The 15,903-nt window shown below is 40.4% G+C and overlaps 1 protein-coding gene across 7 annotated transcripts in view; it reads right to left on the bottom strand.

Moving 5' to 3' along the window:
- tjp1b (tight junction protein 1b) overlaps positions 1-9,061 on the bottom strand; it is a 73,599-nt gene extending 64,538 nt beyond the window's left edge. For 2 of the 7 annotated variants that reach the window (XM_086298969.1, XM_086298970.1), the window contains exons 1-2: positions 8,495-9,059; positions 7,852-7,963 (exon numbers count right to left, since the gene is read on the bottom strand). In XM_086298969.1, the coding sequence (XP_086155095.1) occupies positions 7,852-7,963; positions 8,495-8,933 (551 nt within the window). In that variant the 5' untranslated portion in view covers positions 8,934-9,059. Of the gene's footprint in view, positions 1-7,851; positions 7,964-8,494 lie in introns of all 7 variants that reach the window. The other 5 variants (XM_086298973.1, XM_086298979.1, XM_086298972.1 and 2 more) reach the window with 4 other exon arrangements.
- Between the last annotated feature and the right edge of the window lie 6,842 nt (positions 9,062-15,903).

The raw sequence follows: 15,903 nt of genomic DNA, 5'->3' as shown, positions 1-15,903 counted from the left end.
GCTATACTATCCGCTTCTTCTGGGCTATATTCTCAGCAGCATATTAAACATATCAGGTCCCCATAAGGAGAATCATGTGCTAACGGCTGTCTAAATGACTCGGGTAAGGTTTGTAGCATGCGTGCTTGTTGTTTTTGTCTGCTTCCACTTGTCTTTGCACTAGGATGATGTCGGCGTAAATGTGCAGTCATATTCGTTGTGTTCCCACTAGTGCTGTCAGCGTTAATCTCGTTAAAATGACGTTAACGCCATAATGCGGCAAATCTCCGTTAACGAGTTACCGCGGATCGCCCCGTGCGTGGGGCTGGACGACGTCAACATGTTAAGAAGCTAACAAGCTAACGCACTAGTTCCCGCCAATTGAGCATTGCGTGGCACATCCGACATACTGTTTTACTTTTGTCCATGACGCGCTTACCTTCAGGGTCATGCTTCACATGAAAACCAAGATAGTTCCAAACGCCAGATCTGAATGAGGGTGGGGGAGGTTCAGTTTCGGGTAGCGTTGAGGCAGTTGCCATGTTGCAACGAGCTTAGCTTCTGTCTTGCTAGCTTGCGCTGCGCTCAGTGGATCTGCACTCGAAAGTGCAGCCTAGGTGGAGTAGTCGAACGCAGATCCACTGAGCGCTCAACACAGACAGCATCGTCAGAAGTAAAGTTGATAAAATAAATTAAAAATTTTGTATTGTTCGATACATATGCGTACCGAACCGAAAGCACTGTATCGAACGGTTCAATATCGATATCGAGTATTGTTGCACCCCTATATATATATATATGCAAATAAACAGGTGTAAACAGGTGTTTATCCATCTATAAGGGTCCAGATTGGACCCTTCAGGCAGTTGTACAAAAAAAAGTATGACAGGAATGACTACTGATCCACGTTTTCTGCAGCTGCCAGTGTCCGATTCCACAACCAAGTATAATCCCCATCTTACTGAATAAATTATGACATATGGGAAACATGTGACATACAGATAAGCTTCTATTATACTAAAGAGATGAAAAAACTGAGGCCGATTAATGCAGCAGATTGTCTATATGGCCGCACTGTCACACACCAATGGTGATGCAACTTGGGGCTCTGTGTCCCACCCGAGGAGTTTTCTGCATGAGGACGGGAAAAATCAGCAGTCCTCCACTTATTGGACAATCTGGTCTACCTCCTGAGCCTCAGCCACCCCTCGCAGGGGAAAAAAGACCAGTGAGCGCACTCAGACAGAAATGCCATATTTTTATCATGCTTTAGGTCTGACTGACCCCAAGTATTTTCAACCCATAAGCCTGTATGTGCTTAGACTTAAACAGTATATAGCTTGGTGATCATATAAAAAAAAGTCCTTATATTTTATCTGGTAATGAGGGTCATAATGTATGTTTTAATATCATTTTATGCCGATTAGCATATAATTTTGAGTTTAAAAAAAGAAAAGAAAAAGAAAGTTCTCACTCAGTTCTGAATGTCCAGTGAATGTAACCAGTAACTTGGAGATTTTGATGGTCCTTGGTGATTACTCTTAACTTCCAAAGGATAACAGAAAGTAACGGATTACTTATGTTACTGTGCATTTTTTGGCTTTGTTTTCATATTTATGTATGACATAGATTAGTAGACAGTAACAGGACACGGCTGGTGAGTAATTTTACCTTGAGAGTTTTCCACAAGGCTTGCAAATACCACAGAGACACCAATGAGAATCATACTTAATTGTGAGTCTCCTGTCCAGTTTTCATTGTCTGGGATGTAGAAAGAAGAAATTGAGCACCCAGAGGGCAATGCATGCAGGCTAACTGAGCAGAGAGAGGCTGCACTTTGAAAGACATGCAATGACAGTATGAGCTAACCCTAACCCAGGGTGAATATAAGTGGAATGTGTTCACAGTTTAGACTTGTCTTTTAAACCTCATACAGTTTGAATGCTCAGTAAAATGATTTGTAGCTGTCACAGTTGCTCATAACAACCAGTGCAGAGTTATATGAATGAGAAAGTCTGAAGATTACAACAAATTCATCAGTTCTGTGTGTCTGCTTAACCCCATCCGCACATAAAGCATGTGAACAATGAATATTCACCAGAGTATCAAACACAGTATGATGTAATTTTATTGGACTTTTTCACTGGAGACACCCTCGTATTTATTTTATTGAACTTCTTTCCAGGGAATTATTACGCTCCCTTATTCTTCTATCACTGGGTTATGAATTCTGTGAGCTCATACCTCTTACAACCACATTATTTTTTAACTGCCTTATACATATTCACATCACAACCAACCATCAGCTATTCAAAGAGATTTATGTCTCGTCTAGTTTCTGTTTTACGAGAGTGCATAAGAACCATTTTCTTTTAAATTGTTTTATTTTTAAGCCCCAATAACTAAAAAGGCAAATATGGTATATGAACTAAACCTTTGATTGCAGTTCATGAGGTAGCATTTATAACAAAAAATATCTAATATCAGTTATCCAATGTAAAAGCAATATTTTAATGCTTTTTTCTGCCTTTTTGATTATGTTTGTGATTGCTGAATTGGAGTGAAGTGTGGTCGTAGTAGCTCTGCCTCAGTGCCCACACCACCTGTCATTAGCAGCAAACAGACGCTGGCGTGGGTTGCTTCCCAGTCAATAGACTGACACAGAGGTGCCGTTGTAAGCTTCAGAGTAAGTCGATTAGTCTAGACTTTGAAGTCTTAGAGGACACCTGAGTTTCTGAACTGCACCTCTCACCCTCACCAGCTCAGACATAAACAAAAGATAAATGGAAACTGGGGAGGTTTTATACTACATACGTCTGCTGCGAGCAGCTGAATTGATCATTTAACTGTTGTGAGCTGAAGGCATTAGCTAATGATTTCATTTATATTTTAAAAAATCAAAATGAAAAATCAAGTTTGGCAACGGTTTCGTCATCCAAATGATTTCCACCATACAGCTAAACAGACAGAGCATGACACTAAAGCTGCCAGTGTCAGGGGAGCAAATCCCTCTGTGGCCGACGCTGCTAAAAATGTTTGCACCCGTGATGTCGTGTGTTCTATCCGCGAAAGTATCCTAATCTACCCAACTGACAGTGTTAAACTCTCATTGGCAAACGCAGGGTGACACTGCGTGTGTAACGGTACAGTGAGCTTCTAGAGTAAATGTTCATATAGGATATGATGTTTTAGAAATAACTAGAGCTGATATGCTGAGAATGAACATCAGGCGTATTCTGAAATGTAAAACAGCCCTTTTGGTGGTTGCCAGCTAGTTACTTCTGGGTGACTGGAAGCAGAAAAGCCTTCGGGGCTTTAAAGGAACCTAAATTCACCCAGTGCTCATATGTCCATAAGTTCATTCATCCAGTACCTGCTGATGAAAAGGCTTCAGTGTGCATAAAGTAAATATGATTCAGTTTAAAAGCAAAATAAAACATATAGTGATTTATATGCATAGACATTAAATGCACCTGCAAAGCCTTGAAACGAGCTTGGCTCCTACACAGGTTTCTGGAGCAGACAGACTATAAAGTAAGATATCAATTAATACATATTGCTATAACTATATAAACACTAGGTTTTCATCCATTGGTCTCATATTTCAGATATTTTTAAATTCCAGTATTTTCAAAGTCAGTATATTTCAGTTTGATTAATCTTTGGATGCATATCATAGATCTCATTTACTTCATTCATTTGTGTAGAAATCACTAAGTAAAATTTCTTAAAGATGCACAGAATTGCCCAGTAATGACATTAAGATAGACATAAAATGATCTAATGTGTAGTAATGTTAGCGTAGCTTTCATTTTTAACTCATGACAGTGAGGATATGAGGTGAGAGTAACGGTGTAGGATTTTGGTTTGTTTTGAAAGTACATCGGCTAAATTGTGTGTAATTAGAAAACAGCACAAAGTAGAATTTAATGATCTTCTATTAGTGTCAGGGCGGCACGGTGGTGTGGTGGTTAGTGCAGCTGGCAGGGCCTTTCTGTGTGGAGTTTGTGAGCCTGTGAACCAATTAAACTAACGTCCAAAGACATTAGTTTAATTGGTGATTGGTGTCAATGTAGATATGAATGGCTGTGATAGATAGTTAAATTATCCAAGGTGTAACCCACCTCTTCCCCTATGACACCTTGGGATAGACTTCAGGCCAGATGTGACCCTGAGCCTTGGATATGCAGAAAAAAAACCTATGGATAGATCATTAGCGGTACCTTCCTGTAGACTTTGTTAGATAATTCAGTTTCTTATGTAAAAAAAGCCTCTTTGCTTCCTGTTCGTAGCATCTTGAACCCTGTCAACAGTCAGCTAATACATCGATAATGGAATCATCAGTGCAGAGTTGCACTCCAGCAAACCTACCAGCAAAGCACCGTGTCACCTCCCATTGACTAGGATGCCACTCAGATAAGTCCCCTGATTAATCAGACTCTGCACATCATCATTATCAGTCATGTAAGACACGGCAGCCATTAAATGATAGGAAAACTGCTGAGGACACACACAGAGACATTACCGAAGCTTCTCTCTATCTCCCTCTGTCTTTTGTTTTCACATGCACACATACACACTGCAGGGAGTGTGTATGGAAACCAGTGGTAGTGTGTCAGTGGGGAAGCACTAACACAACAGTGGGTCAGTGGCTGTGCTGCAGTCTGAAGCCCACTGCATTTCCATGCACACTCCACTGCAGCACTTTGATTGCACACTGGCATCCCCCTCCTCTGCATCTCCACTGAGGAGCCGTCCCCATCATTACCCTTCTCACATGAGAACCCACTGCTGACATCTCTTATTGTGCGCCGCGCACTCACACGCTCACGCACACCAAAACCAGCGTGCTCACACAGACACACACAGGTACACGTGTGCACAATTAACACACTAAAGTCCTCGTCTTTCTTTCTTTTCTTTTTTTTCCAAGCAAGTAAATAGGACACACAGGGCTGCCCTTCTTTCTTGTGTCCTTCCATTTGCTTGTCCACTTCTTTCTGCACAGCAGAATCAAAGCTGGTTTGTAGGACTCGGAAGCTGCTCCCAGAGGAGCCAAACCTGGACGAAAGCCCCGAGAACCACAACCGCTGTAACACTGTGATTTATTACTCGTGCACCAAACAAAGAGGAGTTCACAGAGAAAGTCCTCTTCACATGAATGCACTGCACCAAGAAGACCAAGAGTAATGAAGCACTCGCACACGCACGCACACACACACACACAGTCACACCTCAGCGCTGTCGCAGTGCTTTCTCTCTGTGTACCGTGAGGTGAGTCATCAGCACGGAGAAGCATAACCTCAGCTCCAGCTAATCTCTCCTCTCCTCCTCCACCTCCTCTTCAACCCGCCAGCATCTCATTTTCTCCACTTATGGATGAAAGCATGGTGCCTTACATCATGGCTGCTGGCTCACGTATAGATATAAGGCCTCAGAGCCAAACACACAGCCAACGCATCCTGGGTAATCACCTCATTTTCCATAGGGGAACGGAACATATGCAGGTTTTGAAAAATAGCCAGTTACTCATTAAATATATCTGTGCAATCATGGCTTACATGCCTTTGAATTTTCACTTCAGTACAGGCTAAGAAACCTTTGCACATTCACAGATGAGTGCTCAAGAGGTCTTGAGTGTTGATTTTAAAACCAAGAATAGCTGCATATTGTAAACAATCTGGCAACCAGCGGCCTTTAAACTGGATTCAGCAAGCTTCCCATCATTCCCTGCACCTTCCCTGTGGGTACACACAGGTTCTCAGTGCCCTTTAAGGCAGAAGCCTGGAGATGTGATTAAATGCTGCGTGTTCACTCTCAGTCAGCAGGATACTGACCAGAGGCAACAAAAAGCCAAACTAATAAACACAGTGCCTCTTTGAACCCACACAGCTGACAATCAATCTGCTCCTCTGCTGTGGATCAGAGAAAGTGTTCAGAGAATAAAAGGGGGGAAAAAACTCACATGACTTCACATAGTTCAAACAAGAGGAAGACATTCCCAGGTTGCCTTCACATTTATAACAAGGCAGGCAAGCAGTCGTGCTTCACGCTGTCACACTGGGACACATGCTGGCGCACAATTTTTGAAGCCAAGCATCCATCACTTGAGGCAGTTTCTGTCCTACTTCTTCTAGAAGTGAACAAACAAAAGATTACGCTTTTTTATCCTGATATACATGCAGACAACACTGCCCGACGCTTGATTCGCCAGATGTAGTGACATTCGCATTAACAAAGACAAGTGCACTGAAAACAAGCCATTCACAAAACCTGCAGATGCATGTCAGAGACGTCAGTTTCCAAGGAGCGTCTTCGTGTATACGGCTGAACACGAACAGGTGAACGCACAAACAAAGCATCAATCCTGAAATGAAATTTTAAGAGGACTTACATTGGCTTGTTAGCGTACTGCATCTCCTGTGGAGGCTCTGTGACCATTCTCTGTGCTGTTATGCTGTTTAGTGAGTTGGTTTGTTTCTGTCAGCCTGTCTGTGTGTGTATGTGTGTGTCTATGCGTGTGTGTTAGTGCCCAGGGCCAAACCACTAGGATGGCTGTCCCCATGCTGACTTAGCTGTCATACATTAAAAAGGAACGGCCCAGGGAGCATATCAGCTTGCCTGTCCCTTCACTTGAAGCATCACAAACGCCCCCCAACCACCCATCCATGCTACCTCTCATACACACACACACGACACTCACACTATGAAATATTTTCTGCCCAACCCCCGCCACCGTGCAAGCTGGGCCAATGGAGGTCTCCAGAGGTCCACACACACACACACACATCCAGAAAGACACCGTCACTCAGTCACGACGCATTCAGAAGGGCTGACACACTCTGTGACAAAAAACACCCTCGCAGGACTTTGTCTACCAGGCTCGCTCTCTTACATACAAAAAAAAATCAACAAACTCACCAGAGGTCATTTTATGCGCCTCTTTTCTGCAGTTTTATTTTTAGCGGTGCTGTGACTGTTTCAGTGCTGCATTGCTTAGATTATTCCTAACAATATTAACTCATTTGGTCTTTTTGATTTTTTTAAATAAGTATTAGAATAAAATTCTATTACACCTCATGCAGTTCACAAGTTTACATTCACTCATCATGGACATTAATTTCATGTTAATTTGGGGCTTTTAATGATTTCTCTGAACTGTTTAAGGTCTCTTGTAGTCATTTCTAAACCACTGCAGATTCAAAGATCATCAGTTAAAAATCATTTATGTAAGTACAAGTTATTTAGACCTTTACCAAGGACTGAAAGAAGACCAAACTGTCACCCTTACCAAAACCCCGACCTCAAGTCTACTGAAAATTTGTGGAACGTGTGGATAAACCAACCAATTCAAATGAACTTGACCAATTCTGCCCAGATGAGTTGTCAAATATCCAACAATAATTATGCCTCGTTGGTGGCTACCATGGGTCTAGTAAAGTTCCAACTTGCTAGAGGACACTTACCATATTTTGGCAAGGGTGTATGTAAATATTTGAGCCTTTATGTATGACATTGACCCTCTTTGAATTCAAGAAAATCCAAACTAAATTCAAAGTTATTTTTTAATCACATGAAAGATGGGTGCTCTAAAATCATCCCAGCCGTGGAAAAAGAAATCTTTAAAAGGCTAAAACTATTCAAACATTCATGCCCATAATGAGCGGATATTAACTTTGTATCACAACTGAAAACGATCTTCTGCATTTTGCATTGTTTCGTCACTCTTTTAGTCACAGCTGTTAATTTGTCATCGATCTGAATGTTTAAAACATGGAAGGATGATTTTATCTTCTCGTAGAGCATCATGTGATTCAGCAGAAATAAAACTCAACATGACATCATTGATAGGGTATGTAAAGCAGTTCTCACCTGGAGTCAAATATGGGGTCGGTGTACATGGGAGGCGAGCACAGAGGTTGCTCTCCTGGAGTGTTTGGGGGCGCAGTGATGCCCCCTTTCTCGCCCTGTCCTGAGACACCATCTGTAGGAGCAGATTAATATTTTAGCCCTTTTTACAACTTGGCTGATTTACACCTCTTTCTCTCTGACCGGGTGAACAAGCAGAAGAATTCATGAGCTGGTAATTGTGGGAAATTGCCACATGTAAGGAAGACACTCACTTCTCTTTGTGAGAGTGTGTTTTATGTAAAAACACATTAACCTGGAGTAGTGCGGCACAGACAAGGCCCTGCATTTGCACCCACGTTGAGGCCATATGTTGTCAGAGGCTAGTTAGGAACGCTGGCGGCTCAGTAATCCCCTCAGCCACCCAGATTTAAGAAGCTATTTTTGCTTGCTATTAGTCTGTTGTGCTGGATTACTGCAAAGTAGTTTAATTTCCTTTGTATTGTACTTTTTATATGTGTACATAATTAAAACTTTTGAACATGTAAGTGCAAAGCTGCCACAGATTAATGAGCTGAAACATTTTTATTAGAAAGACCCTCTATGACCTCTTGTTTTTGTGCTTTACTGCTTAATGGTGTAATTAGAGGCTTATTAATGTTTTTACCTTCTCCATCCAACAGAAAACAGGTTAGCAGGTGAGGACAAACTTCCTCCAAAACAGAGCAGAATGAGCTGAATGCAGCAGGCCCCTTCGAGGACAGGTGGTCCAGGAATATCTCGGTCCGCTTCTTGTCCGAATCCTGTCCCAGTATTTCCTTGTACTCTCCCAGTGAAAAAACCTTGTCATACACCAGGTAAGGAAGTACACTGTTGACATCCAGCTCGCTCAGGATCTTTTCTCTGTGCTGCTGGAGAATCTTAGCTGCCCATCTCTGCTTCTTCCTGGCACATGGCTTCCTGCCAGACCTCTGCTGCTGCTGTCTTCTTTGCCTCTTCACGAACCACCTCTTGGTGCCACTGCCAAACATCTTCGAGTTGAGGAAATCCACCAAAACTTCTTCCACAGCTCTGTCAAAATAGTTCCCAAAGGAGGGGAGGTGCATATTTCATGCCAGTGAAGAGACCTTGCCACATATTTCTTCAAGCCTCCCTTTGTTGTTGTCTGAGTCGTTTATCTGGGCCAGGAAGAGACAATCTGGACAGTAGCTGATTTCTAGCCGGGTACTTAGCGACACTAAGAAGATTAACAGACTCTTAAGTACACCAATGCACATTGCTCACCAGCGCTTAGACACCCTCAACATATTTTGCATTATTTTCCTGTCTTGTTGGAAGATCAAACATTCACTAAAGTCTTCATTTCATATCCGTATGGCCCATTTAATTAAAAATGTGTCTAACTAGTTTTTCTGTTCTGTTACAGCCCAGAAGATAATTTAGAACAACCATGTCAGAAGGCTCCACAGTTATTTTGGGTTGTGCTGACTGGCCTCGAAATCACCAGGGACTTACAAAACAAGGAGTGCGAGAGTCAAATCCTCTACCCATCGAGGAAAACTGTGTAAAGTGAATGAGACATACTGTTAGGCTGAGTAAGATGGGAGGAACTCAGCAATCCGCAGCTCAGCAACTCTCCTAACAACTCACCTTCCTGGATATTGCTGTGAGAATGTGACACCTGATTAAAACAAGATTAGAACATTTCGTCACGGGCACTGACCCATTAAATCCAGCGTTACTCCTGCTTAAGGAGAAGCATTAACACATGAGGAGGAAAAAGGGTGTTTCAAGGGGAGCTTAATGTATTTCAATGAAAATCTATTAAAAAGAAAAGACTAATGCAGCACAAACCAATATGACCTTGAAGTGGATTTTATCAAAGTGCTGTGGAAAAAAATAAACGCCTTTACCAGAAGATGGTGCTATTTGATCAGTGACTCCTGCACATGTGGCCATAATAGGCTTTCATTAAATATTCACCAGGACCAAAAACTGAGCCAAAAGTAATACATCACTGAATTTGAGAAGTATGAATACAGAAACAGCTCGTTATAAAAGATGATACAAAACAGGGGCTGTGGCAGAGATCATTTTTACAGTGGTCAGGCTCAGATCGTTACTCGCGTCGGGGTGGAATAGAAAATGAGTTTTTCTTCTATGTTGAGAATTGCTGCAGGCTAAATAATCACTTTTACGTCAGTTACCGTTGTCATTAGCCTAAGCAGGCATGACTTATATCTGAACAGACACCAAGAGAACTTAGAAACTTTTAAAAAAAATTTAAGCCTTAGTGATTAAAAAAAAGGACCATTTGGTAAAAGCTTTGTTTTTTCTTTATTCTTATCGAAAAAGCTCATAAAATAATTACAGTGTAACTGAATGGCTGCTCTGTTAAACTGTATCTCTACTGGAAGTTAGAAAAAAAGAGTATTCTGTGAGTATGTGCATAGCACTTTAACATGTCTCATCATCACTAGATGGGACTTGGTCATGGCCTCAGATTGCACCAGGGAAGACAGCACTGTAGTTAGTGTAAATTATGATTTGCTGATATAATTTTTATATTCTTATTTTTTTTAAAAATATGTGCATTATAATTTGTGTATTATTTGTCTTTAAAGGGCTAAAATTAACCAAGAAATATTTCAAGTTTTTCCAGCAGGAAAGCAAAAATACATGCTAACACACCCACATTTCAGACACAAATGTTCATTTAAACTGTACTTTAAACAGTTCATTTAAACAACTGCCTCGATTGAAGGAAATGTAGTGAAAGATTTATTTTTGTTATTTACCCACTTGATATGATTTGACTGGGACCTCCTGCAGTGGTGTGGTAGTTTTGTGTTCTGAGTTTTACAAATCATTCACACTCACTCAGCTACTGTAGTTGTCATCAGTAACAACAGAGAGGCATAAGGCCAGTTGTACATGCAGTTTTTCCCTTGTATTAAGCAAAGGAGGACATGTTTGCTCCACGGTGTCGCCTGTCTGTGGAACGCTGAGTCTTTCTCTTCCTCTGTCTAACTGCACAGCCACCTACTGTGCTTTGCACTTATAGAGCACTCTGCTCCGGCCCTACATCTACTATAATGGGAGAGAGGTTAAGTAGCAGATGCAAGCCAGGTTTACCATTCTTTGCAGCACCCTAAACCTACAGCTAAGCCAGAGAACCACACCGTGCTGTCATTCTATATTAGGTACTCCTTGCTATTACCAGGTTGAATACTCATTTGCCTCCAGAACTGCCTGAATTCTTCATAACATAGATTCAACAAGCTGCTGAAAGCATTCTTCTGAGATTTTGCTCCATATTGAAATGATAGCATCACACAGTTGCTGCAGATTTGTCGGCTGCATATCCATGACGTGAATTTCTTGTTGAACCAAATCCCAAATGTTGGACTGAGAGCTGTTGACAGTGGAGGTCATTTCAGTACAGTGTTTAAGAAACCGCTTTGAGCTTTGTCATGTGGCTTGTTATCCTGCTGGAAGCATCCATCAGAAGATGGATACACTGCGGTCATAAAGACATGGACAACACTCAGGTAGAGGCGGCGGCATTTATTGATGCTCATTAGACTAGACAACGTTTTTGCAATCCCTATTTTGATGCTCAGTGTGAGCTACAGTGGGTCATCTGGTTGAGCTGATATTTGAGTTAATGAGTAGCTGAATGGGTCTGGTTCACAGAGTAGCTGCTGAGTTTAAACATGACCTGTATTTTGATGCAGGTCAAAGTTCAGTGTCAGGTGCATTTATTGCATACTGAATCACTTTGATTTGACTGATTTATTGTGTCTCTTAAGAGCATTCCTGTGGTGGATAAAGTCATTCCTGTCTCATTTGTTGTCACTTTATTTTTGTCATACACAAACAAACTATATATGTCGTGGTCCCTCAGTCCTTTCCGGCTGATCAGGTTTTATTTTCTCTCTATCTCTCTGCTTCAGTTTCTATTGCTTCTATTGCTTCTCTCTTCTCCACTTCTCTTTCTCTTTCTATGTTGTTGTCTATGCTACTGGGTGGGACTCATTCTGGGTTCCCGCTCTAGACTCTACACACCTATGGAAATCCCCCACCTATCTCCAATTATCTCATCAGCAGCCACAATCCAGATAGTTGCTGGCTGTCATTCTTTGCTGGATTGTTGAACAATCTAGTTAGTGAAGTGCTGGCTGCTTCTGTTTGTGTTTTGCCTTGAATTGAATTCGTGTGTGTTTCCCTCCGTACACATCTTCCCTTGATTACTGCCCTGGGGTGTGCTGAGCCTGCCTGAGAGAGAAATGAGTTGAGGAGTGTCCGATGTTTTGATGCCTTTTCCCCTGTATCCCTGGAGCCCCATTTCCCCTTGTACACTGTATATAGCAGAACTGGTGATGACTGCACATAGACACACTGAACTTTCACCTTTCCGAGTTTACTGAGTCCACTCCTTCCAGTAAACGTGACAATGCACATGTAGACAAAGTCTTTCTGCGCCTATATTCACAAAGCTCCTTATCTCCTTGCCTAACAACTGTTTATTATTGTTTCTAAAAGCATGACTGTATGTCCGGAATTGATGAAAGGTGTCAGACGGCTGTGTACACATCTGCATCAGTGCATCAAAGGTCACAGACCATGTTCAACAACTTTGGTTTTTTACTGAGTGCTTGCTGTATTCAAATAATTCCTGCACAATGCATAAATAGAAGAAAAACACACTCAAAGAGTGGTGAGCATGTTCCCTCAGACATAAAATGACACCTCTTCAAGACATTAAGTGTACTTTCAGCCCTGGATCCTATTTTCTAAAAGATGGCTCGTCTCACTTGTTTCTCTGACAGCAGCATTTTCTATGTCAAGGTGACCGAGACCACAGCTGTTTTAGCAAAAAGAAAATAGGACCATTGTAGAGCAGCAGGATCTCAGTTTTTCCACAACCACAACTTCACCACATCTGCAATAATACTAATAATAAATAAACCGGTAAAAAAGGGTTTTGCAGTTATTTAGACTTGCATGTTTATCAATAAAGGACATGCAGGAAAGACTTATAGGCAAACGCATGCTTACTGACTGCTTTGTCATAAATTTTAAACCTCAATTCCAGAGTTTTTGCCAGATTTTTAAAGCTCAGAATTTTTTTTAATCCAGAATATGATCTTTTTATTTACATTTTTTAAGTCCACCCTTAAATTCTTGCTTTTACACTCAAGGCTACTTTATATCCTCACATTGGTAAGACAGCTCAAGAAACCTCAGCATCAGACCAAATGCATTACCAAACATTAATACACATAATAAAATAAAAACTTGAAATGAAATGAAGCAACCTGATCATAGTGGGGTTTTACCGATCGACGTCACGCACAAAGAGAACAACTGAGGTTTGTTCTTTAAAAATATCTTTTCGAACCAAATGGTTTTTTTTGCATAGTGTAAGTAAGGCAGCAGTTAATTATTAACTGATAATGAAGAAAAAAGTAAGACCAGCTATTAGTTCTGCTTTCAAATTTAATGAATTTACCAGAGTGGCACTGTTTTAAAGTTTAAATACATTTGTAAATGTGAATGTGCCATACAGGTCGGATCAGTTCCAGTTCCAATTCTGCAAATCTGAGTCTTTCTTTTAAAGAAATACATTTTAAAGCATTTGCAATAACTAGCAGTATCAACTGTGCCATCCCATTGTTATTACATATTTACAAATGAAAGGCTTATCCGTTATCAGTGACATTATGTTCTACTGCCTGAGATCGTAACCTGAGGGTAAGGCTGCATACTTAATCTTTAATCGCAGCTCTCTGTTTGCGCTCCCATTACACATTTAACAATGAAATTTTTTTTATCTAATTCTGGATTATAGTTGTGCCTTTATCAACTCTCTCAGTACTGACCCACACTGACATGTATTCATTTGTTATATATTTTGTTCCTGAATCTTTATCATAAAGTCAAGCCAAAAAACCCTACTTACTGCATGACTCAACCTCTGTTTGACATTATCGCACCAGACAGAGAAAATGCACTTAAAGATAAGCAAAATAAAACAATTGAGAATTTCTGAGGAAAAGAGGACAAAATCATAATGCAAATTTTTGTAACGACTAGTTATCAAAATTTTGGCCACCGAAAACATATTTTCCAGTTGTAATGTAACAAATCTAAGTACACTATATTAGTGCAGGCGCTTTGTTTGTGTTGGTGTGTTGAACCGAACGAATACTGACTATACTGGGAGAAGTATATGTTTGAAAGGTTTTAAAAGTTACATTGCTGCTGAGACATGTCATTTTGATACTCTCCCCAGTCCTAAATGTCATGGTCCTGGGTCGTGTGACCCAGTGTTATGAGGTTGTTGATGTTTTTGTTATTCGTTTGAGTTTAGTTTCATTTCAGTTTATCTACTTACATTCTGTCATGCCTAGGTTACAGTTCTAGTTCATGATTTATCAAGCTCCCCATTTGTCTCATCCCTGTGTTAAGTCTTCCGTATCAGCCTGTCATGTTAAGTCTACGTATGTTTATCTGTCATGTTTCATGTCCAAGTTTTCTTTGTTTGTCAAGTTCCAGTCATGTCTGTGTCTCGTTATGTTTCCTGTTTTATTTTGAAAAAGGTTGTGTGTGTTCTGTGTTCATGTGGTTAGATTAAATCTCCCCTGTGCTGTCATTATGTTTAATTCTAGTCAGCCATGTCCTCTTGTGTCTCCACTTCCCCTGATCACCTCATGTGTGTATTTATGTCCTCAGGCTTCCTGTGTTCACGTTCAAGTCGTCCGTTATCTCTCAGTCATGGGTTTTGTTTTCACTGTGTTCATAGTTACTCAGTGTTCATGGTTTCTTCATAGTTTTTTCACTGAGTTTCATAGTCTTTAGTTGCACAGTGTTCAGTCTTCTTTGCTTTCTTAGTTTCACGTTTTGCCTGCAACCAGCTAAATAAAGCTCGCCTTTTGTTAAAGCCCCGTCACGTCTCCTGTAACACCTCTCTCTCTGCATCTGGGTCCTGAAATCTAAACACTCCGGCGCACCCCGCCGTAACACAAAATTTTGAAATTTTAAAATGAGTGAATGTAGGTGACAAAGGCATGATGATAAATTAAGGGTATGGCACATCCTTGGGACGTTTGTGGAAGTTGTACTGTAAGCCAGCGGTCTTCGAGTATAACAGTTGTAACCATGCTTACTGTATTTATTACTGTAAGTATTTCAGAGAACAGGGAAACGTATCAGAGTAACTCAAATAAATTACATTATAGTCAGCAGTAGGAAAATTGAGCCACTGCATTAAAGATGCTGATAGGTGCTGATATGAAGGAGTAAACAGCAGAATGACCTCCTGTGTCACCTTTGTTCTACAGAATAATTCTAATAGCGTGAGACGCTCTTTGTGACAATGAGTAATGACTCATGTGATCTTTACACATTATAAAAACAAGGAAATGTTCACCTCTTGCTTCTCATATAGTCTCTACAGGTGTTTCCAAGTAAGAATTTATATACTGCGTCTTGCAAACAGTTTCCCAGCAATGTAACTTTGCTTCCTTGTCTCCTGATTGGCGCAATAAACTTCCAAATGATTTCTTTAGATAACCTTTTATCTCCCAAGGAAGCCAGTGACCGAGTTATTGTAGCTTTTGCATTTTCAAATCAGTGTGAACTTTTATTTTATTTTATTTTGACGTTTAGTTTCAATCTCAGTTTCATTTCCATTAGTCTCCAGTGCAGGTTTCAGGGTTTGAAAATGTTTAGTTTTAGTTTAGATTCTATTCATTTGCTAATTTTAGTCTTTTTAAGTGTTATAGGACGGAGAGCAGATGTCAGAGACGAGACGATGAGAATGATGATGACAACTATTTCGGACATATAAAATGAAATAAACCAATATACTCACATATAAAATGGTCAATTATATCAGCATTAAATTTAATTTTCTTTTCTTCTTTCTTTAATTTAATTTTTAATTTATTTCATGAGTTTCATGAACTTCAAGGTTTTTGACTTTGAAAACAAAATGTTAGTGTGGTTTCTAAATTCTGGCTTGATACATGATCCCGATTGCTTTTTTTCCCTAAAGTTTACGTGAGAGTT

The sequence above is a fragment of the Aulonocara sp. 'chitande type north' Nkhata Bay genome, linkage group LG7, assembly GCF_057382095.1.
Source record: "Aulonocara sp. 'chitande type north' Nkhata Bay isolate Kocher_YH1m ecotype deep benthic linkage group LG7, A_spYH_male_GT1.1, whole genome shotgun sequence".
In the NCBI taxonomy this organism is placed as follows: Eukaryota; Metazoa; Chordata; class Actinopteri; order Cichliformes; family Cichlidae; genus Aulonocara; species Aulonocara sp. 'chitande type north' Nkhata Bay.
The sequence above is the reverse complement of the archived record's forward strand: the minus strand, read 5'-3'. Positions and strand labels throughout refer to the sequence as shown.